The sequence below is a fragment of the Daphnia carinata genome, chromosome 10 (assembly GCF_022539665.2).
Source record: "Daphnia carinata strain CSIRO-1 chromosome 10, CSIRO_AGI_Dcar_HiC_V3, whole genome shotgun sequence".
NCBI classification, from domain to species: domain Eukaryota; kingdom Metazoa; phylum Arthropoda; class Branchiopoda; order Diplostraca; family Daphniidae; genus Daphnia; species Daphnia carinata.
Genome location: NC_081340.1, coordinates 6597793 through 6620956, shown reverse-complemented (window position 1 = coordinate 6620956; position 23164 = coordinate 6597793). Strand labels below are relative to the sequence as shown.

At 42.9% G+C, this 23164-nt stretch overlaps 1 protein-coding gene and 2 long non-coding RNA genes across 3 annotated transcripts; all 3 read right to left on the bottom strand.

Annotated features, from left to right (window-relative positions):
* Positions 1-1280: 1280 nt before the first annotated feature.
* On the bottom strand, positions 1281-1863 carry LOC132088415 (uncharacterized). Its single transcript, XR_009421972.1, has 3 exons — positions 1776-1863; positions 1580-1715; positions 1281-1515 (listed from the first exon to the last, which is right to left on the bottom strand). It is a non-coding gene; the product is annotated as an uncharacterized LOC132088415 (long non-coding RNA).
* A 68-nt stretch (positions 1864-1931) lies between these two features.
* Positions 1932-2441, bottom strand: LOC130701553 (uncharacterized). The gene is made up of 3 exons (XR_009004098.2): positions 2313-2441; positions 2094-2241; positions 1932-2029 (listed from the first exon to the last, which is right to left on the bottom strand). It is a non-coding gene; the product is annotated as an uncharacterized LOC130701553 (long non-coding RNA).
* A 503-nt stretch (positions 2442-2944) lies between these two features.
* On the bottom strand, positions 2945-21041 carry LOC130701494 (uncharacterized). The gene is given in 29 exon segments (XM_057523461.1): positions 2945-3586; positions 3672-3774; positions 3990-4061; positions 4063-4160; positions 4238-4596; positions 4684-4718; positions 4803-4842; positions 4913-5190; positions 5274-5393; positions 5468-5650; positions 5721-5879; positions 6218-6865; positions 6925-7115; positions 7192-7344; positions 7427-7693; positions 7764-7840; positions 7913-8032; positions 8111-8291; positions 8491-8697; positions 8863-8968; positions 9330-9397; positions 9463-9521; positions 10934-11043; positions 12882-12924; positions 13102-13192; positions 13283-17015; positions 17499-17537; positions 20073-20457; positions 21005-21041. Coding segments are annotated over 28 exon segments (7641 nt in total). The 5' UTR covers positions 20091-20457; positions 21005-21041; the 3' UTR covers positions 2945-3503.
* Positions 21042-23164: the final 2123 nt, after the last annotated feature.

The following is a 23164-nucleotide window of genomic DNA, read 5'->3' as shown; positions in this document are numbered from 1 at the left end:
TATAATTGTAAAAGACTGCATAAACATCCTAGACGATAACATTTGATATGCGATAAAAAAAATTTTAAATATATCTCGTGGCTCAATGTTAGAGCATCGGCGTTGCACGCTGAAAGTCTGGTGATCGGTTCCAATACGAGTAAAATAAAATAAAAATATAAAATTACTTCAGAAAATATCCAGGTATTACACGATGTTCCTTGAATCTAAGTTGAAGAATTCAAAGAGTGTAATAAATAATAATTGAATACTTACAGATAAACGATAAACCTATGGGAATAATGCATACCTCACGGTGGCAAAAACAATAAAGATGAATTGAGCAAGATAAATAAAACAAAAAAGTAGATAAACGTAATGTGCGAACACAGACAATGAAATAAACAAATTTTGCAAAAAATATTTTATAAAAAAAATTTTATTGACAATTCTCTGCACATTAGAATTATTTTTGCAACTTTAAAAAGGCACAATAGCCCTTTCAAAAGTTGCCGTCAACCCAGGCAGGGGGAGACACTGCCTTGTTGACCCACCGGGGAGATTACCCGGTGATTGGCTAAGAGAAGCCGGAAGAAGAGCCGAAGATATGGAACATTTTTACTGGAGCGATTAACCTTTAGTTCGGATTTGTGGATAGCCACGTCGCCCTCCGTGAACACATCATCGGACTAAGCGGACCCCCACGTCCCCTTTCCGGCCAGAGCCCTCCAAACCTCGGTATATGTTATTTTTATATATACCGTACAGTAGGGGCATGACCCCCTACGGGCTTATTACGAGTCAAGGGGAAACGGGGCTACGGAAAGGAAGGGAGCCCAGATATGCACTTCAATTTTTAAATAATTAATACCGTAATACGCGGGAATATACAGGCGACTGATGGAGGGAAATTCAATTCCGTACTTCAAATTATTATAACTTTTCGTCATCGCATCCCAACCAGAAACCTTCGCAGGTTCACTATTGCTATTAATCTAAATTAAGAAAATAAAACATAGATAAGCATAAGACGTTCTTATTGATATCGCTTACATGGTACATAAATTCATCATCTGCCATATTCCTGTAGATTCCTGGCAGTAGCTTATAAAAGGCTATGCAGTTGCAAATGATCACCATAGCCAAAACTTGAATACGAAAGTTGGAAGAACCCTTCGTGTTGGACACAGAGATCTTCCATGGGCTTTCCGGTTGGACGTTCCATGCAACATAAAAAACAGATAGGTTACAAATTTGGTAGTTTTGTTCACTAAACGTTAAGGTAAACAATGTACCTGGTCTCGGCAGTCTTGACAACAATTTCCATTATAACATATCACCTGACTTTATGGAAAAAGAATTTCGTAGGCGACAGTTCAGAATAGAAATGGTTGCACTCAAATCTATTGACTGGTGAGGATTAAGGAATGTCGTCTTAGGGAGTGCAAACCACGATTTTCAAAACTATTAAATGCTTGTTAGCCATTGAAAGATTGCTGGCTGACGCAGACAATCGTTTGGGACATGATTAATGAGCTGCTTCGTGGATAAAACTCGTTTTTTTTAGTCCTCTCCAGGAAAAAATTTAAAATAGTACAACCTTTTAATGTTTTTGACTCCATGATTCATCTTCGTTGCAATTGTGCAGACAAGACAACTGACCTGTGGTGATTTATTCATCGCACTTGCCATAACCGTTTTCCCAATGTATCAGCTTTTCTGCCAACAGTAGTTTACTAATACAACATTGACGATTAAAATTAGAAAACTAAACAAACTCAGCAGAAAAGCATTACCAGGGAGTAACATCTTGCATGTTGACGAAGAATCCTCGGTTTATCAAGTACGTGGCAGAATATCCACATTGCCTGGATGGCGCAATCCTTTGCGTAATCACACTAATAGTAATTAAAACATATTGAATTGAAACAAAATTTTAATGAAGTTTTACCCAACAGCTGGCTGCACCTCTGAATTCCAAAACTACTTCTACACATTCATATCAAGCTTTTCCAGTATGTCTCATCTTTGGCATTTGTTTAAACCATTCCTTCAAAAATTTTAAATAAATGTAAATAAAGTAAACAATTGATATTTATGTGACGTCGGAGTACCATTTGGCTGTCAAGCAATCCATACAAGATAGGCATTTTGAAGAATCAGTGGCAGCAATCAAGTGCTACAATTTGAATATGGGCTAGGTGTTATAGTCGCTGAGGGCTCTCAATCCCTAAACTGAACCTTGCTCACTGATGTGACAATCTATAAAAGGATTTAAATCTTAATTAATGACACATGCAGGATACTGTATAAAATTATAGTAAAGATGGTACCAAATGCTGAGTTACTAGAAATTTTGCCTGGGAAATCTCCAACTGACCATGTGAAACATAAGTCAGCTGTACTGCATTTGCAAATCCAGTGTTCAAGTAACCATATCCAATCCATGTCTGAAGGAATGAATGAGAAAATTAAATAGGAATCTGGCCGCTAGATGGCCATAGCTGTAAAAAAGAAAAAGAAAGCCAAAATTTTTTTTTTGGGGTAAAACGGATTGCCATAGGGAAACACATTTTAATTTCTTGCTCCTTTCCTTTAGTTTATTCCAAAATGGGGTATGATGATTTTTCGTTGATAAATTAACTAGAAATGTGATCGGTAGATGGCAATAGCAGTAAAACAGAAAAAGGCCAATATTTTTTATTTTTATTTTGGGTAAAACGGATTGCCATACTTTTGTCAAAATCGGCCAAAAATGACAACTCTTGGAATTCCATGAAAATAACACAGTATAATCAAAATTTAACGCTGATTCAGAAAAAGCCACTCGTTTTCTTGTCAAGTTAGCCGTTTTTGAATTACACCGAATATTCGTACAAAAAATTAAAAAAAGTCGGGCTTAAAATTTTTTTTATCGTACCGTTCGTTCTATCTAAATATCGTACACAAACCGAATTTCAAACAATTCCTTTTAGCTATGTATTTATTACAAAACATGTATTACTTTTTTTTTCATGATTATAATGAACAACGTTCATACATCGAGACACATCACGCGTAGTTTAACTTTGATAACGCATTTTACTTCTAGGAAGCACAACCCAGACAATTTACACTAGGTAAAGCCATTGGCTGCCCGAGCTTGACTTGCTATAATAGACTTGATCACAAAGGCAAGTGCTCTAATGAGTGGTGAAGGAAGCTGTATATAAAAAAAAAAAAACAATAACTTTTTTTTTTTTAACACTTGAAAGCTATTCTTGTTCAATTTTCTCTAGGGGAATATTTGCTGAAATCATATCTGGATCTATCATCCTTTCACCAACGCCAAACGAGAAGCAACAACCTGCCCCGATTGCCACACCGGAAATCTTTATCATTCACCAAGGTACTCTTCCAGTAGAGACCCGATTAATTCTCCCCTACAGTTCAGAACGATGCGAATATGCAATCACAAATTAAGGATGATGATAAAATTCAAAAAGAGAATTGATGAGACTAGAAGAATAATATGTAGACGATGATCAAGCAGCAGCGACTTGGGCAGCCAGCGTAATCAGATATTTGCGGTCCTCTTCGGACAGCCCGTGTTTTCGTGTCCTCCTCACTGTGGGTTCAACGAAAGTCAGAAAACCAAAAGATAATCCAGGTTATACTTGCAAGCGAATAGAAGACAGTGCATTGAAATTTACGGGTGAAGTGTGAAGCTTTAGCGAAAAGAAGAGTAGTTTCAATGCCGATTTTCCTCGAGCAGTGGTTGAAAGACGTTGTTGTCGCGAGTCCGTGACCGCTTGACTACAGCCAAGCCAGCAAACAAAAAAGGAAAGATAGAGGAAAGAACCCGTTTCAGTACGCCTTTACCGAAACAATTAAAAACACCAAAATAAACCAAAACCAATTTGTGTTTTGTTTTTGTTAATAAAAATGACCCGAAATTTAGAGGGCAGCCAGTGTAGATGTTAAATAACCAACCCCGTCAAGCAAAAAGAAATGAGAAGGTCGATAATTACGTGCAGAACGGTCAGCGTTGATGTGCTGACGGTTGCTTCGTTTCCGTTCGCGGGGATGTGTCGTTGTCCTCGTCGCCGTTTTAACGAGACTTTCTAAAATTTCGTCATCGCCATCTGTCACGGTATCAGTTAGATAATCATCTCGAATCGATGTACTGCGGCCCAAACCAACTAGAATTCAAAGATAATGATCATTTCTTTTACTTATTTTTTTTTTTTTAACAAAGAACCAATTTCATTGAGCATACCTGATTTCCGCGATCGACCCCAGGTCCCTGTTCTCATAGATTCCGTGTCGGAAATATCACTGCCGAGAAGTTGGCGGAGTTCAGCATCCGCTCGATCTTCCTTGGTTTTGTACGTGACAGGGGAGTCGTAACTACCTAGACCAGGTAGACCGTTGGTGCTGCCAATTTGGGTGATCATCTTGCCTCGGGTTTTGCTTCGTTCACGATGGTTCGCCTTTTTCTCCATTTGCTGGAGAACTCGGTCGCGCGTTGTACGGTATTCCAGGGCAAATTCAGAAACAATACGACAAAAGGCACCTGGCTTCGTTTCACGCACCTGAGCAGGTGGCGTGCCCAACCAAAGCAGAAATTTTCGAAACCTTCAAAAACAAAACGAGTTTTGTTTTGAATTACTTCGTGCATTATACCTCAGTCTTTAAGAATTTCCTTTGAACTTAAGTCATTACCTATTCGTCACGCGTCGATGCACTATTGTCGCCACCTACCAAAAAAAACAAAAAACAACAACAGTTTGCCTGAGGTTATGCCAATCAATTGAAAATAGTATAGGTGAATGTTTTGTTACCATAATCCGTTCGGCGCAGTCAGTCAGAAATTCCGACATTCTTTCATACAAAAGATGAAACTGTTAGTTTAAATGGAAAACACTTCGAAAGGTTTCAATTATCAAAATACTTGATTTTCATGGTGGTATTTCCATCATGCTTGGCGATGGCCCGCAAATGATCCCAAGACGCCTTGCAGTCCTCCTCCATTTTGTTGAGATTGGAAGCCAACTCGTCGTAGTCCACTCGCGAAGCCCGCGTCACTGCTCCAATTTCCGAGTATAGATCCGTCGTTTCTAGGTTTTGCTCCATCACCATATGACACAGATGATGCAGCAGCGAGTGCTTGTGCACTGTGTCTTTCACTTCTGGCACTTTGGCCAAATAGTCGACTTGAAAACCTTTAATCTAGATTTCAAAAATTACCGGTTTAACAAGCGCTTTGGCAAGAGTCAATAACACACGATCATGAATGTCAAGTCAACACTTACTTCGGCCCCATTGAGAAAATTGCCTACAGCAAGCAAAGTTGCCAGAATGGCTCTGAAAGTCACATTGGATTGCAATATTTCAATGCCTTGTTTCAAATCCATTAGAGGCTCGGCAAGTTCCTATTTGTTAATTAAACGGAATATAATAAATATAAGTAAACTTCAAAGCAACTCTCGAATGAAATGATTTTTACCTTCTCCATATTTTCATAATCAGACTTGAAAAGCCATAATTTCAATCTGGCAGCCAACTCTGTGATGGAGGCTAGAGAAAGGAGAAACTGTTCCGCACTTCCAAGTGGCAACTCCGGGCTAGCCAATTGTGCCTCTTGGATTTTAGCACGTTCCTCATCAGTCGGCAACATCGTCAATAATTTCTGTAGCCATAAAAGGAAAAACAAGAGAATTAAACTTTATTGCATTTACCTCTTATAATAAATGAATTACCTCTATTCCTTCGCGATTGATTATAGTCGAATCCATTTTGAGGATTGCCGTTTTGATGGTTCTCGGCGGTGGTAATTTAGTCATGCCAATGTTAATAGAATTAGAACGTTTGGGATCCAATACGATCAGCTCCTTATTCTTTGTGGATTCTTGTTGTTTCTGCACAAGAAACCGTAACGGTGAACAAAAGTTTGGATTGATAACAATAATAAAAAATGTAAATCAAAAGGATTAATTTCAGCGATTTAAAAAAAAATAATAATAATTAGAAAATGTGTTAGAAAACGGCGCTCACCTCCTGCATGATTTTATAATGTTGTGTAAGCGAGTGAGAGAATCGGTTGAGTCGCCGTTGAAAAAGACAGAAGCCAAGATGTAACAAAAGAAAGGAATTAGTAAAATAACTTGCGAATTAATTAGTAGTTAATAACCAAAACAAACAAGTTATAAAAAAAAATAAAACTATCAAAAAAAAAAAAAAGGAAGCAGCGACTAACCTTAGTTAACAAATCTTTCGAGCGTGATTCGAAAAGATGTTCCAAATTTTTCGTGTCTATTGCAACCGGATGAAGTTCATCCCACAAAGTTGGCCCTTTAATCAAACTGAGCTGATCCTCGCGAATCTCCCGCCAGAAAAGTTTGACAGTTTTCTTATGTTTTACTACGGTGTTTGAAGCCGTTTCACCTCCGTTGTGATGAAGGTGGACACCAAAGTATATCGTTGGAGGTAGGGCAGCTTTCGACGGTGGCGGAGGTGGCGGTAATCCCGCCATTGGGGGCGGAGGGACACCGTTAGGCGGTGGAGGAGGAGGCGGAGGCCCAAACGCGCTAGTCCGTACAGACGGATTCAACGGATCACTATCCTCTTCTTGCTGTAAATCGGTGAAATCTAGATCGCAAATTTGCAGCGGTCGATCCAACGTCTCTAGCAGACTCTCCCAGTGTAATTCGTTTTCAGATTTCTTCGATTCAGCTTTGCCAGTCGGTGAAAGCGCGGCATTTTGTTCGCTCAAGTTACGCAAATCGTGTCGTGATTTCGATTTGGTCAGTTCTTCTTTAGCTTTAGAAATAATGCCACTCAAATCGCCTAATCGATTGCATTTCTCCTCGGTAGGCGACGTGGGATTGGCTGAAATGTGATTGGCCTGTACGAAACAAGGTGATACATTCATCTCTTCTTCATCATTAATGTTACTCATTATACCTGTAAACGTTCGGTGAGGTCTTTAACCGAGGCTTCACGAGATATATCCAAAAGGTTACGATCGATACTGTCCTTATCTTTTTCTTTTTGCAAGTTCGAGATTCGCTCGCTGATGGGCGGCATGTTTAGAGTCAGGTCGACATTACGACGATTCTCATCAGCAACGTCAGCAACGGTAATCACCTTTGGTACTACAATGAGAGAAGATAATTAATAAGACGATAAATATTCATTAGACCGATGATTCGAGTTTGGCCTTTTGTTTACTAGTAAAAGAGCTACTGCAATCATCAAAGGGTTCGTCCATTTGCGAAGGCGACATTCGGCTGGCGTCTTCCTGCTCGCGAATTAACGATCGCTGACGTTCGGCTCGTTCTCTTCTGCGACGTAGCGCCGGAGTGACGCCCACATCATTAACGCCTAGAAATCAAACAGGATATGTAAAAAGAAAAAAAAAAAAAAAGGTACGTTTTTAATGATGCAAAGAGTTTTTCACACCCACCTTTCAAATCAATATGAGACTGTGAGCCGTTCATCATGTGCTGTTTGACATCTTCCATAGAGCACGAAGACTCTGAAGAGGAAGAACTCCACTGATTGAACGATTTGTCGGCCAACTCGTTGGCCAGCAGAGCTAAATGTTTTTTAGACTGGGATGCCGTAAGCTTCCTCACGATAGTGTTGGGTTCTTCGCCACCAAACAATTCGTCCTCTTCTTGGCCTTTGCCATCGCCAGTGACCGTCTGCAGCAATTGGAATGAGTTCAACCCTGAAACAGAGGGCAAGCATTATTCAAGAGTGAATGAAAAATTGCATGAATTCTATTTGTTTGCACTTACTCTTGTTCCCTTGTTGAGTCTGATGAGACGGATGGCGCGGAGATCTGCGATTAGAACACCAATTACGTGGAACACGTCTAATTAAATTGTTTTGAAAGGAGTCATCTTCAATTGTCTGAAGTTGAAACGTACATGTTTGTGCTTCCTACCTGTTTTGATTTGAATAGTCTGAACCGACAAAAGGCTCTTCATCTTCTTGCTTCAATTGTAGCTCGTAAATTTCCAGTTGCTGAATCAAATCCGCGTCTGCGTCGGGTTTCGAGACAAACCTTTTTAAACAACAAAGACAGAATCACAATCCAGATGTTCTCAAACTCGCATACCGCAATAACCGAGATAAGACATACCTGCTGACAATCTGCTGCATTCCAAGACCTTCCAGATATTCAATCTGATCGTAGTAGGAATCCTGATCTGGCAGGCCGTGTAGCGTTTTGTTGATAAGTGTGACAGCGTAGGCAAGCAATTCAGAGTCGGACGAGTCTCGTTCTTGCAGTAAACGCATCAGACTGGCCCACGGCTTGGAATCTGTGTCAGTGTTGGAACACACAAATCAATTAAGACTTGAATATGGCCACCAACTGGTTCGCGTTATTATTATTTGCACGGCCGATGACGCACTTGCGCAAAGCGAAATTTTCGCACGTCACGCGGACCCAAATTTATTGCAAATTGAACGATGCTGACGACGACGACGATGTGCGTGTACAATACTAGTGATGTTTACCTTGGCTGGAATCCACCGCTTCGACAGCTTTGACCAGCAGCTGGCAATTGCTTTCGACGTATTCGACGAATACGAGGAGCAATTTCAGCGCTGTTTTGGCCACCAAACGGTATTTACTCGCAATCAGCGAGTAGAGCCATTGGACCGTTGGGTTGTGCTCCATGACGCCGTTCATTCCGTCGACATAGAGCATCACTTGACCCAGAGCTGTTCGACGGTGATGACCCGACCGAGGAAATGAAAAGAGAAAGCAAAAAAAAAAAAAAATGTAGAAAGAAACAAATGACATGGAATGAGCATTAATGGATTTTTTTTTAAATAAAAAGAAGCTTTTTAAATGATGAAGTTGAAGAATGTTTTGTTTAGCCGTACCGCGGAGGATGTAGTTCTGGAAGTTCTGGTCGGCGCTGTGACCCACTCGGATGAGACAGGCCAGGCCATCGTTTTGAACGAATTCGTGTACCAAGTCTTTGTCTTCCTGCGCATCCAAGAAAAAAAAAATGAAGTTGAGATAAAGATAGACCGGATATTTTTTTTTTTTTGTACGGAGAAAGTGAACAAAAAATTGAAAATAAAAAGGAGGGTTTGAAATTCTACTATGACGACCTGGCGATTGACGTTAAGCAGGTCAGCGGGTTGTATCAACACACAAACTACAAGAAGATCCGCTCACGGATATTGAAGCTAGAAAACGCGTAGTGCCACTACGCCCTTGTGTAAACATAAAGTCGACGTATACGAGGTGACTCTCAACGGTTTGCAGGACTTTTTCTTCCTACCTTCTTTTTTTTCTTTTTTACGGGTTTCGTTTCTCTCGACAAAACTAAATATAAACCCACCTGGAAGATTTGCTTCAACGAGAAAAGGGCTCGTCGTAACTCCCGTCCTTCCGAGTGAAGTAATTTATCTGCAAAAATAAAAATTCTCAATTAAAATTCAAAATCAAAAGGTTTTGTATTAAATTTTATTTACCCATGATTCCGTTTACTCTGACAGACAGCTGCGTCCTCAGTACGATCGAATTCTTGCGGCTGTTAAAAAGCAGAAACATTCTTAAAATTTAGGACCGACAAATTATAATGTTTTTCAAACCCCTACTACACTTTGCTACCTTCATAACTCACTCGAAACAAAAGCGTATACCGTCGTTCTCATTTTCGCTGGCTCTTTTTCACTGATGTGTTTTGATAGACAAATTTGACACGTGCTCTGTTTTGGGTTGTTGCTACAAGTCGCGTTCATAAATAGACTTTGGGAGAAAAAAAGAGCCGTGCCCGAGATTGGACTGTACTTTGACTTCGTTCACATTTCTCCTCCCTTAACTTATTCTCCTAATTTTGGGTTGGAAAGTTTGTGTGGACAAGGCAAGAGAAAAAAAAAAAAAAAAAAAAAAAAACATCACCGGAACTGATGTCGTAGAAGTATATCCCTGGGAGACGGTTCGCCTACACCGGTTTGACAAAGTAGGTCGGGCGCCTCTTAATTTCGACTTCATCCCCCCTCTTCGAAGACATTAAAGTTTGGTAAACGAGTCTTCTATTCGCCTCTGCCCCCTTTTTGTTTTTGAAAACCACCGCTACATATTTAACTAAATACCTTTCGCCTTGATTTATGTCAACTGTCTACTTGCAACCGAGATTGACGGATTGATTCCGACCAGTTCACGGTTTTTTTTAACCCCTAAAAAATGTGGAGAAAGTTAAAACAAAATACTTTCAGGGCTTTCTCTTAAGTGCTCTGTAAAAACAAAAACAAAAAAACTTTCCTTTTCGAATGTCATCGAAAGATGAAAAACAAAACAATTTACTTTTGAAAATCAATTATTTCGGAAATGGAATTCTGTCGGATGAAACCAGTAAAAAAAAAAAAACAAAAAAAAAACAGATGTACAACTTGCGGGCTAAGTCTAGACTGCTGCTGCAATTGGGCGTAGCTTGCCTTTCTAATCCGGATGTGGACTGTTTCGCTCTTTGACGTAAACAAGAGAGAAACAAAAAATAGGATCTTCTTTGAGGAAGTGATAGGTTATAAATCAAGACTACTGGTTTACACTGGGCTGCTTGGAGGGAATTGAAAGGTCTCGGCCAGAGCGATGCGCCGCATAGCTGCTGACGCAGCTAATGGCTAGCCGCTCGCACAATTATTAATGTTTAACACTTCAGTTTTTTTTTCTAAACTGAAAGCGCTAAACTGATTGCCCAACATGGCACAGCTTGTCAATGACGAGGAAATGAAAAAAAAAAAATTGCGCTCTTGAACGGCGTCTGCCGGACTTCATCAGGTCAATAAACAAGGACATAAATCAATTGACCATGGGCAGAAATCGAGGGCCAAAAACTACGTTTGCGTTTGCGTTTGCTTAACAGAAAATAATATTTAACGAGTTCTAAAATAATTGTAATAACTAAAAAAAAAAAAAAAAAAAAAAAGGGGGCCTACTTACTTTTCCAGGAATCCTTCCAGCTCTTCAGATTGCTCGTTAAGTGTGGCTTCCACGTCGAGGTAACTCCCGTAGTCGCCATCCTTGTACACCTGGAACGTGGCGTCTCCCAGCTACACAACGAGTCAGACAAAAAGAAAAAAGAAAAACAAAAAAACAATAAGCCCCAAATAAAAAACTAGACAGCAAATGACAATGACTCATGCAATTCTAGTAAATCCTCCTGCTCTTTCTCAAGGGGGGAAGATGACAAGGCCGCTTGCGAATTTACAGGTCGCTGGCATTAAGGTTTCATTCTATTTATTGTTGTGAAAAGCCCATCCATCATCAAGCCTACTGCTATCGTGTCCCAACATGACCACACTCGATCTTCAGCAACATGGGCATGGAAAGGTTTTTTTTTTTTGTTAAAAAAGAGGGGCAAACCTATCAACACAACACCGGAGAAAACATCGAGATAACGGCAGCTGTTAAAAAAAAAAGTTCGGAGGCGACCGAATCCCTTGTTTTTGTTTGCATTTTTTTTTTAAGGGCGTTTTTTTTTTCTGTTGTGTTTGCCTTTTGATAATAAAAAAGGGGGGCGACAGCCGGGACCAACAATATCCCTTTGAAACGTGTTGCGCTTTTTGAGTTCCGAAGAGAAAACCAGAGCTCGACTCTTGTAAGAAAATGAGCCCCAGTGACTCATTTCGGTCACCGATCTCCGACTTCTTTTTTTTTTTTAATTTTTTTCGCGTGTGTATATATACACAAGAAAGCGCTTTATTCAAAACAACAGAAAAAAAAAAAAACTCGAGAAGGAGTTTAGTCCAAAACTGCCCGGCGATACGGCGCTAGTGTTCGGTTGCGCACGGCAGCACGCAACCGATCCGAGCAACTCCCGCGGCCAGCCAAACTCGATTCCCCTCTTCTTATTTTTTTTTTCCAACGAAAAAATTTACGTGTCATTAATGACAACATCAAACACATCGCCCGGACAAAAAAAAAATAAAAAATTGTAATTGAAATGTGAGTTAAGAGCGGCAGAAAAATTAGAATAGACAATCTTCCAAACTGCTTGTCTCTTTTCATAGTAATGTTGTTCCGCTTCTCCTTGTATTTTTCTACTACTAACTAACCGATATTTTTTTCTTTCACGGGACTGGGTCGTCTAAATAACGCCGACGCTTTACTGCTCGCTCCCGCACGAAAAATTCTATTCATGGAACGAGGCATTTATAACACTGCGCTACCGAGTCGAGTAGGGAAAAGAAAAGGACTTTACTAAAACTGTGTAGCTTTGAGGTATATACATCGTTTTTTCTTGAACTGGATCTTCCCCACTCGGATTAGCTTACACAACACACTGTGACGGCCTTTTCTTTTTCTTGTTCTTTCTCATTACAAACCCTACACGCATCCTTAGTTCCGTACGTTTGTGCAAGGCGAGTAACTGGACAGCGTGTAGCGGTTGACGATTAACGTCTTAACAGCTGCACCAAGTCTAACCAGAAACGTGGAGCATGTTATCAGCGAATTTTTTTTTTTTTTTTTTTTTTTTTTTTTTTTTTTTGGGGGTTTTTTTTTTTTTTTTTTTTTTTTTTTTTTTGGGGGGGGGGGGGGGGGGGGGGGGGGGGGGGGGGGGGGGGGGGGGGCGGATAGTGTGCGACACTCAACTGGGCGAGGGTAGGACCTGAAATCCCGATGGTATCTGTCTCTTCTGGCTGGGGACTGGTGCGAGCTACCGCTGAAAGCTATACTACGCGTCAAGATGACTCTTTGTTTTGAAAACTCTGTGCCTGTTGACTCGTTCGTTATATGGGGCACGCGATACAAAAACAACACGAGACCCTTTTTTTTTTTTTTTTACGGTGGGTAACCCAAAACGGCGTATTCTGTAGCATAATCTGATTGGTGGTCTAGAGTCTCTTGGTTGGATGAAAAAAAGAAATGCTGCGAAAATGAGCTTTACCTCTGGTTGATCCACCGTTGTTGAGGGAATAGCCGCCGATGCGCTAGAATCGACACACAAAAAGAATGAGATAAGAAAACTATGGCAGAGGACAAAGACATACACGATGATTGCATAGTTCTTGTTGTGTTCTACATCCGCTGATAGAGGAAGTAAACACAAGGCATTTTATTTTTTTTTTTTTTTTTTGCACGATAGATTGTTGAAGAAAATAACATACCTGTCGTCGACACTGTCCGAATCTGCCTCTTCCTGCTCTTTGGCTGGGCACTCCGGTTCCACTTGGTCGACTGAAACGGCAGACAATGGCGCTGTGATGTATATAACAATAGAAAAAGAGTATATAACCTTCTATTTCAAAAGAAAAATACAATTTTCCATCGAGTTTGACATTGTAATACCTTCGTTTTCCTCTTGGCTGCTATCATCGCTTTCTTCCTCTTCTTCCTCTTCCTCCTCTTCCTCCTCTTCCTCTTCTTCCTCAGCTTTAATTTCTATTTCTTTTTTAACTTCTTCTTCATCTTCTTGCTCCTCTTCTTCCTCTTCTTCCTCTTCTTCCTCTTCTTCCTCTTCTTCGTCCTCTTCGTCGTCGTCTTCAGTCTCTTCCGTTTTTATGACCTGCTCGCTCTTGCTGAGGTCGCTAATTGGAGACTTGGACTTTTGCGGCTGGATGTTAATCGTTTCCAAGGATTCTAAAGCGCGCAAAGCGTCCATACCCCACGCCGTGTTCATGGAACAACCGCTCAGCGATGGCTGAAGGCTCGGGGACATTACCGGCACGTCCGGTTTGACATTGTCGTACGGCGAAGGCGGCCTACGGTAGAAAGGATAACTGCGAGTGATGGGTGGGGTAGCTGGACATTCCGGCCATTCGAAACCGTCAGGGGAATAACGATCTCCCAATTCTTCAGGATTCACATCGGATCGGCTGCAGCTGTCTGATTCCTTGGCCGGAGGCGGTGATGATTCTCGATCGGCCAGCCCTCCGATCGTCACATCCTCTGGCGGTTTGGCTATCCCTAAATCCGCCGGAAGGTCATCGAGTTCGACATCCGTGTCGTCGCGTTTATTTTCCGTGCTCTCCGTTTCCTCGTCGGTGGACGAGGAGCTCTGCGTCTCGTCCGCCGACGAAGTGCTGGATTCTTCCTCTTTCGCCAACGTCATCTGTTGATCAACTCCAGCATCTTCTTCTTCCAGCTCCTTGGCGGGGATGTTTTCGGTGCTGGGCAGCCACCACGGGATGATTTCGCTGTTCTGCTTACGCAACCAGCCGAAAGACGAGGCCAGCTTCGACGCAAACGAAGAGGATTCAGCTAAAACGCCGCTAGATGGCTCTATGCTGTTCCGTTTGGACGAACTGGCCGAATCTTTAATGCGCGAAACGGAGCGGCTGTGCTGCGGACGCCGGTCCGACTCGGTCGACGACGACGAATCGGTCGATGTGCTGCAGCTACGCGCTATGCTCCGGGCGGAAGCGTTGCGCGATGGAATGTGACTGCGCGACGACGACGCCGTAGTGCGTCCCGACCGGTTGGACGGAGGCAAACTGGAAGGCGGTAAGGAAAGAGATGCAGCCGAAGCGGCCCTGCTTGGCACTCGTCCAGCATTGGCCGACGGCGATCGAGTCACAGAACGACCCACCCCACCATTCGTTCCATCTTCCGGTGAACGGAGCATCATCTTGTTGTACGAAGGCGAACGCGAGGCTAGCTTCCTGTGGCCTTGCGAAGAGCTGGCCGAAGACTTGGACGCCAAAGATTCCGGCGAAGTGCTGCTCCGCTCGTCCGGCCCGCGGGTCATTTTCAGTAGTTTGGACCAGTTGACCGACGATGATCTCGATTGGCTGCGCGACGACTCGTCAGCCGGTTGGATGGCCAGTTGTGGAGAATCCGAATGGGCAGGCGGCAATGATGCGTTGACGGACGGTGATCGAGATTTCGAGGCGCTCTTCGAAGACACGGCGGAAGAAGCTGACGAGGAGGTCGGAAGTAAAGGGGATCTCCTGGTAGGCGAGGCTGGTGTTAAGCTCCTCTCGGCTGACGTGCGAGACAGTTTGATCCGGCTGATGGATTCAGAAGAAGCGCTGCTCTTTCGAGGGGATTGAACGGTGCTCGACGCCGTGCTGGGGCTCTGCGATTTGATCCTGACTTGCGCCTCTTCGGCGGCGGCCTCTTCTTCCGAAGACGAGCTGGAAGAACAGCTGGAAGACCTCGAATTCTTGGAGCTGGGCGTCATCTTTCGCCTCGATTGGCTGCGGATGACGGACGGCTGCTGCTTCGCTTGCGGTTGGATCTTGGAACTCGAACTGCGGCTCAACGAAGAGCTTCCCTTCTCCGAGTTGATCGAATTCCTCCTAGATGACGCTGGCGTCAGCGACGCGTTTCGGCGCTCAGGCGGACCCGGACTAGCGCTGGACGATTTGCTTCCGCCGGAAGAGCTTTTTCTAGCTTGCCGCTTGGCTTTGCGTTGAGCCTCGCGGAAGTCTTCCTGTCGTTTGCGGAATTCCGACACCTGCTGATCGTCCAGGTCGACATTCAACGCCGATTTGCGGTACTCTTTGCTACCCACGACGGGCACCGGAATCGGAGGTTTGTGAAGCGTCCCGCTCGTCGGCGGAGATTTAGTTTTCTCTCCGGCTGGCGGACTCGTTCCGGAAGCGTATCTGGAGGGCGTCACGTACTTGCTGAAATAGCGGTCGGTGTAGGAGCTGGGTCTTGACGACGATGCGGCCGATCCGTAAGCGGAGGGAGATCCCGCGTAGCCTACGAAACGTCTGGGACGGCTCGATTCCGTTTCTTCCGTTTGCACTTCTCTAGCGGCGACAGTGGGCAGACGACTGTGAAGGATTTTGGGGCTGCGGATGGATCCGGAAATAGGAACCGAAGTCGTCCTGGACGATGGGACGGATTCACTGGAAGGAATAGGAGACGTTCCACGACTGACAACGTAGTTCACATCCGCTTCTTTGCATTCGGCCTCTTCTTCCTCGCTGGAATCGCTCGATTCTTCCGATTCTTCCGATGCGGATTTAACCGCCTCTTCGGCTGTTTGCGTTGGAATAGATTTCGACTCCGCCATGGGTGCAGCCGGAAGCGTCTTGGTGGCCGGTTCGCTGTTGCCAAACATGTTCCTGTACGAGGACAACCTCTCCGTCGGTTGCTGGATTGCCGGTTTCGTTGCGGAAGCGTAGCTCAAATCGCGCGACGTTGTGTGCGTGGAACGGCCGTAACTTGCCGGAACTCTGGGCGTGTAGGTAGACGGTGATTGGAAGGTCGTGCTCGTGTTGCCTCGCTGATTATAGGCCCGGAAGGAACGCGGAAGAGTCACCGACGATGATTCGTTTTTGCTGGATGCTTCCGTTTTGGGAGCTTCCGCCTCTTTCTCCCGACTTTTGCTGCGGCGGTAGGCTCCGCTAGCCGCGTAAGGTGACAACAAGTTGCTCTCGCTCACGGCAGATGGCGTTGTCGACGTTGTATTACCGTTCCTGGCTCCGGATTTGCCAGCGTTGGCTAAAATGTCCTGACTGTTTCGACCGGATGAACTGCGTTCCGCCCAACCATTACCGTAATGACTTCCATTGTTGCTGGCCGATGCATTGCTGCCCGTCAATTTATACGGGTTGCCATAATTCGAGCTACGCCCGAGCGAATACGAATTACTAGAGCCACTGCTTCCACCTTGTCCGGCATTTCCATTCGAGCCCGTTTGACTCGCATTTCGATCCACCGCTGATCTTCCTACATCCGTTGCTGTCCGGCTGCTGGCCGTCGTTCCGTACATGGATTTATTGGCATCACTTCGCGAAATTCCCGATCCTAATGAGCTATTCAAATTGCTCGAGTCTCGTTGGCTCGTTTGCGAACTGTAACTCGGCGGGATTTTGCTGGCCTGAACGCCCGGTTGGTACGAGACTTTGGCCGAGGCCGGCGATTCGGACGCCTCTCTCTGTCGACTCCTGGCCGTCGATGGCTCTTCGCTGCCAGAGTAGGCAGAACTTCTGTTTGTTCCAGCGCTTCCGTAGCGGCTGCTACTCGCAGTGGCGCTGGAAGTCGTCGAAAGTGGTGAGAACGTTGACCGGAACGAATTGCCGCCGGTTGCTGTTGCACTCCTTGTAGGTGTGACCGGCGCTTTGTTCTGTCCAACAATCAGAATAAAAAAAAAAAAAAAAAAAAAAGATTTCATTACAATTTTTTTTTTATTGTTATTATTTTTCGAGAAGAATGAAACCGAAAGTGTGTTGACGATAACACGAAAAGAATACAGGCTTTCTCCTACTTACAAAGGCATAATAGAAGCCAATAAGGGAAAGCGTGTACGGGGGGGGGGGGGGGGATTGCTAAATATCATGCGTTACAATAATTGCGTAATGAGAGAATTCTTTTAACAAAAGAAGCGGATTGGTGTCGAAGCACAGTGAACGTCATTCGACAAGCAGAATCCATTCACGACAACGAAAAAAGACTTTGGTGTGGTGTGAGCACTTGAAAAATCAATCGTGCGAAAAAAATATTGTGGAGACATCGGAATCATGACGGCAATACGACAACGGAAAAAAATCTACACTCTGCCGGGACACAATTGTTTGTTTTGCGTGACACATAAAATGAAACACCCAACCTTGTAGGAAGAGTAGTAGCTGCCGTAATACGGTGAACTCTATATTTGCATACAAAAGAGTGTTGTAGATATGCGCGTATCGATCGAAAACGTTGGCGATATTTAAAAATATATACATGATAACATAATAAACAAATGATATAATCAAAGACCGTGAACGCGTGATCTTCACCCTCCCCCCCCCCCCCCTTTTTTTTTGTGTGACAAATCAATCGACCGGACAAAACAAAAAAAAAATTCCTGGCTGGAATCTTTCACTGTTTGGTGCCACCCAACTGACATTTGTTTTTTTTTTTCTTTTCTCTTTGGGTCTTGTTTTTGTGTTAGCCAATGTTAATTAGCATGGCAGGATATAGATCCATCACGCTGGATTGCCAACGTCAGTCAGCCTACTCTGCCAGCTAGCCAGTGTACACAAAAGTGTTCCCGTTCTTAATGGAACCAACAGAAAGAAGAACACACATAAAAAAAAAGGGGGGGGGGGCACACTTCCGTGTTTGACGCGTACCCGACATGTCCGGCCATCGACAGTTTTTTTGTCGTATGTCTCATCACAGCGAACTTCCTTTTTTTTTGTCCGACGTTCCAATGGAAAATGCCGCACAGTTTCACTAACATCTGCTCATTTCTTTGACTTTGTCTTCTCCCCTCTTCTTCTTTATCTTCTTTTGCTTTTTATTTTGTTTTCCTCCTCCATTCAGACTTTGCTTTTTTTTTTTTCTCTATTCAATTTCACTTTGGCAAAAATGATACGGTGAAATTTTTCAATCGCATTTGCTTTTTTAATACAATAATAAAAAGAAATTAAACGTTCTCATCGCCGACGAGCTGGAATCAGTGAGCCGAGGTATAAAACTCTCGGATAACTTTCATTCCCATAAATCACGGTAGGCTATTGCCCTATTTATAATCGCTTTTAAATGTTTAAAAATCTCTGTTTTTTCCCGTCTTCTTTTCTACGACTCCGCTTGAATGACTGTAGCCAAAAAACTTAGATCTTCTAAAAAAAAAAAAAAAAATGCGTATTGAACCGCAATTATAAAACGAGAAAATGAAATGACGACAAGGTCCATCATACGAGTCGTTGATAATATACTCGACGGGGAAAGGTGAAATCCTAAAAGTAGAGCAGCGCACAACTTTTGCTTCTTTAGAGCTCACAGCACATGGGGAACGTGAGAAATTCGGGAGGCGTTCGACCCTCCCCGTCAACTTTTACTATGTAATTTTTACTAGATTTTTTTTTTTCTTCTCCATCTTCATCTCTTTTCCTTCTTTCAAAAATATATACACACACAAGAAGAAGAAGAGGAAAAAAAAAAAAAAAAAAATAGAAACGGCCTTTCAATTTTTTATGATTTTTGTTTCTCGTCTCTCGTCCTTCCCTATCGTTTCCATGTTGTTCATCCGGTATGGGAAAAGCTAGACGAAAGCTGGCCTTAGCTGCTTGTCCGGGTCAACGGTATGCAAAGTCGTTTTTCTCGTCCCTTTTTTTTTTTTTTTTTATATATTTTTTTTTTTTTTTTGAACGGGAAGGAAGCGCTGCCGTGTGTGTGTATGCCGGCGTGATGTTGTGTGTATTTTTAACACTGAAAAACCCGGCAGTCGAAAGGCATAGAAAGAAAGAAGAAAAAAAAAGAAAATCCTCCCCAACTGATGGCCCAATCTCGTCTCCTGCACCTCTTTTTCATTTTTGTTGTTGTTATTTTTTTTTTCTTTCCCTTTTTCGTTCTCCCCTTGAACTTACACGCGGAAAATAAAACATGCTACCCACCGTATCTCACTCGATCTCTGTAGACAAGTCTTTAAGCCTCCACTACAGCCTCGGCGTATTAAGCCTGATGTATACACACGTAACAGTGTGCGATAATACGAGGACATTAACCCATCCGCCCCGTGCATCCTAACTGATTGGTAACGATGGCTTACACTCACGACGAAGTACAACGTAGAGCGCCACGTAGGGATAGGAGGAACAATGGCGAGCAAGGACACTTAGTCGACAAGAAACAACGAGTGCGCAGTCCCAGTTTGTTTTTGTTTCTAAATTACTGATGGAACAAAAAAAAAACAAAAAAAAAGAAAAAAAGAAAGAGAGAAAGGGGAAGAATGACATGACCGGGTTCTTTCAGTAATATACAAGCCAGCTTTGGCGCCAATGCCGCTCGCATATCCGCACACACCAAAAATACATTGAAAAGAGAGAAGGAAAGAAAAACTGGGCCCTTGCTTTCAAGTTGATGACGATCTAACAACGAAGTGACTCTTTTGTTTGTTTTTTTCCCGTTCGTCCGGCAAAACTCACGCTGTCGTTAGAATAGCAGCAATATTGCGACTTGCAAATGATCTGTGATAACGGCTGGTGGGAAGAGGGTTAAATCGAATAGCTCCTACATCACGATAGAGCCGTGGCACGAGTTATGTCTCTGGCCGACTTGGCAACCATTTGCGACAAGGAGAAAAAAATAAACAACAAAACAAAACAAAACAATGGCAGACGCGTAATTGAAATAATAATAAAAAAAGAATAATTAAAATAATGAAATGCAACGAAACAATGGCGTTTGGACTTACGTAGCCGCGATAAGACATCCTGCTGACGATGGTCTTGTTTCTCCAGTTTCAAAAGAGGTACGAAAACGGGCAAGAAGAAGATGACTCGCAGCAGCGCAAGTCATGTGTGTGTGTTGTGCTTCGGCCAGCTGCTGGAACACTATTCCATGTTTCGAGGAGAACTGTCCGCCTTGCCAGGCCCGCTTCTACCCCCGCTTGCCTCCGAAAAACTTTCTCTCCGTCCTCCTCTTCTTTTCTCTTTCTTTTCTTCTTCTTCGTGTTGCTGTGGGTGTGAAAATGTTCCAGCCAGGGGTAGGCCTGCTACAAGAGGGCGAGACGGGGAGAAAGAAACGTTCCACACCACGTTCGGCTCTGTGAAGAGATGAGCTGCTGTCGGAGATCCCGCCTATTGCACAACAACAACAACAACAACAACAACAACAAGAAAAAGATCAACATTGGTTCTTTTTTTTTAAAGAGAGACGAAAGGCCGTTTAGTTCCACTAGATGTGTGGGAAAAACTATAACACACAGACACACACTCGATGGTTTTCACTTTCTATATTGCCCCCCGACATCGACCGCTATGTAGGGATGATGATGCGTTCCTCCCCAAGTGGTTTCCAACTTGATCTGAAGTGTCCATATGTGTGTGTCTATTTAATAACTAAAGCCTTCCAGTTAGTTACGAAAAAAAAAGGAGGCAAAAAAAAAAAGCGGAAAGAAATTTAAAAACGTTTCAAAATTCCAAAGTTATGACAAGGTCGAATGACTAGGGCAAAAACATTCTTCTTTTGCCTTTTTTTTTTTTTTTTTACAAACTGTTGTCTATCTCTGACGATTGTTACCATTTCCCTTTCATCTGCTCTCGGTCAATTTGTTCCACTTGAAAGAATTAAAGCTACCGAACAAATTATATTTTTATTTCGTTCTTTCTCAGCCGTGGTGGATACCTCTTTCGTTGTTGGCAATTGTACGTCTCCCTCGCAACTCTGTTTTTCTTTCAAAAGTAAAAATAAATACAAATTCTTTTTTTTTTTTTCGTGAAGGCCGATAGCACAGAAACTCAATGACTGAAGAGGAACTGGAGATACCCCCACACTGCCGGACAGGTGAACGTGAACTTTGCGACTGCGAAAACAAACTGGTATGCGTGCGAAGGCGGGCACCACACTCATCCTTGTGTGCCTAAAATTTGTGTTGTGTGTGTGTGTGTGTGTCTGTGTGTGAGTTGGGATTTTTATTTTTGTTTGCCACTGGGTAACGACGCCCAACGAGTATAAGACTTATGCTGTGTAAGCATGCTCGTGTAGACTTTGCCATCTATTTCGGGACTGCAGCGATCGTTCCACCCGCTGTCCGCTCGGCTCGGATTCTCTTCCTTCCCATCCCCCCCCTTCTCCTCTTTTATTTTTTATTTATTTATTTTCCTCATATTTTTTTTTATTGAGGACTCAACGTCAGAGTCACAACAGTCCCAAAACAGAAAAAAAAAAGAGAAAAGAAAAAGACAATATATCAACCTAGATAACAAAAGAGGGGCGCTACCGGGAACCTACATACTCGTTCGTTACGAATATACAGCCGGCACCCGACAGGAATGAGCCTATAAACGACGAGTACATAATACAACTCACACCGAGCTATATTAGATAGACTCGTTGTCGTCAACCTCGTTTTCTCAAAATTTGTCAGATATCCTGACTGGAGTTGGTGTCGTTCTCACGTTTCTATAACGAATAATCTGGCTGTATAATAACGGACATGTAAGACAAAAAAAAAAAAGAAAAAAAAAAAAAAAAAAAAAGGAAACACTCGGCGAGACTCTCTCTCCCACACTGGTGAGACATTTTCGCAGTCAGTTCCGCTCTGGTCGTCCAAGTTTCATGTTTTGGATGAGATTACTAGGGATTCGTTTTCACTGACCGTACTTACAAGTGTTTCCAGTCGGTCAGCGCAATACGTTAAAGTGAAACGAACTCCGGTCGAAACCGCAGCTCCACAATCTTCTCCTGTACCGAAATGAAACGGGAAGAAAAGAAGCATCTTTGCATGACGGATCTTAATTAGCTTTCTCTTTTTATTTTATTTTTTCGAGTCAAATGTCTGAGCTAGCTAGAAATCATGGAAAGTGTTACAGCTTAATAAAAAAAAGGCCGACAATCTACATGGAGTTAAACAAAAAAAAAAATACATGCGTAAAAAAATTCGCAAAAAAGTCGGGTACCTGTTCTCGGAACAGGTCCAGTGACAATTGGAGGCGACCATTTACTACAACCGGTAGTTATGGCTAATTCCTATCCCCGGAAACCCCAGTGAGCTTGAGAATAGGCGTCTGCGCGAATCAGAAGAGATACACGAGCAACGTGCGTCCTGAGTGAACAGGGCAACGCTGTACGTGAGGTACAAGTGAGCGAGCGTTTTACGAAGAGACACGTGGGCTCTGAGCAGATCAGCCTACAAAGAATGACAGCGATCAATGTTCAGAAGTGTCCTAACAACTTACGCTTCCGGTAGATGGAAGCGCGCTCAGGCCTTATATACCGTGTGAGGAGCTCTCAAAACAGGCTGTTGACGCTAATGAACGAAATTGTCGTTCTTAAGCCGATTTTTAGCAAACGACACGATAGATTTAAAAAATTTAAAATGAGCTGTATCCAGGTTAGGACGGAGAACAATTGATAACATAAAATAATTATGGAGAACTTACCAGCACTTTGGCGACGTGGGTTAAACATTTTTTTTCACAACACTTGCCCTGAGCAGGAATCACACATGCGGTCGAATAACTGATCCTCCCACTCAGCTGAAAAAAATAGAACCTCGTAATGTTTCAAACAGTCAATGATAAATCACTTTTGTTAACTTCCAAACCAAAAATTAAACTGTGTATGTGTTACTCTGCGATTTCCATTGCACTTTGTTTCGAGAAAGCTCAAAAACCGCCCAGCCATGCGCCAAGAGAGCTCGCCAAGACTACACGTGCTTGGAGAAGAACCCCTGTCTTGCCAGAATGTTGTCTTCTAATTTAAATAAACTTTACAAACTTAATTAGAATTTTAACTGAATTGTTAATTAAAATTTATGTTTATTAATAAACTTCAAAATTTTTT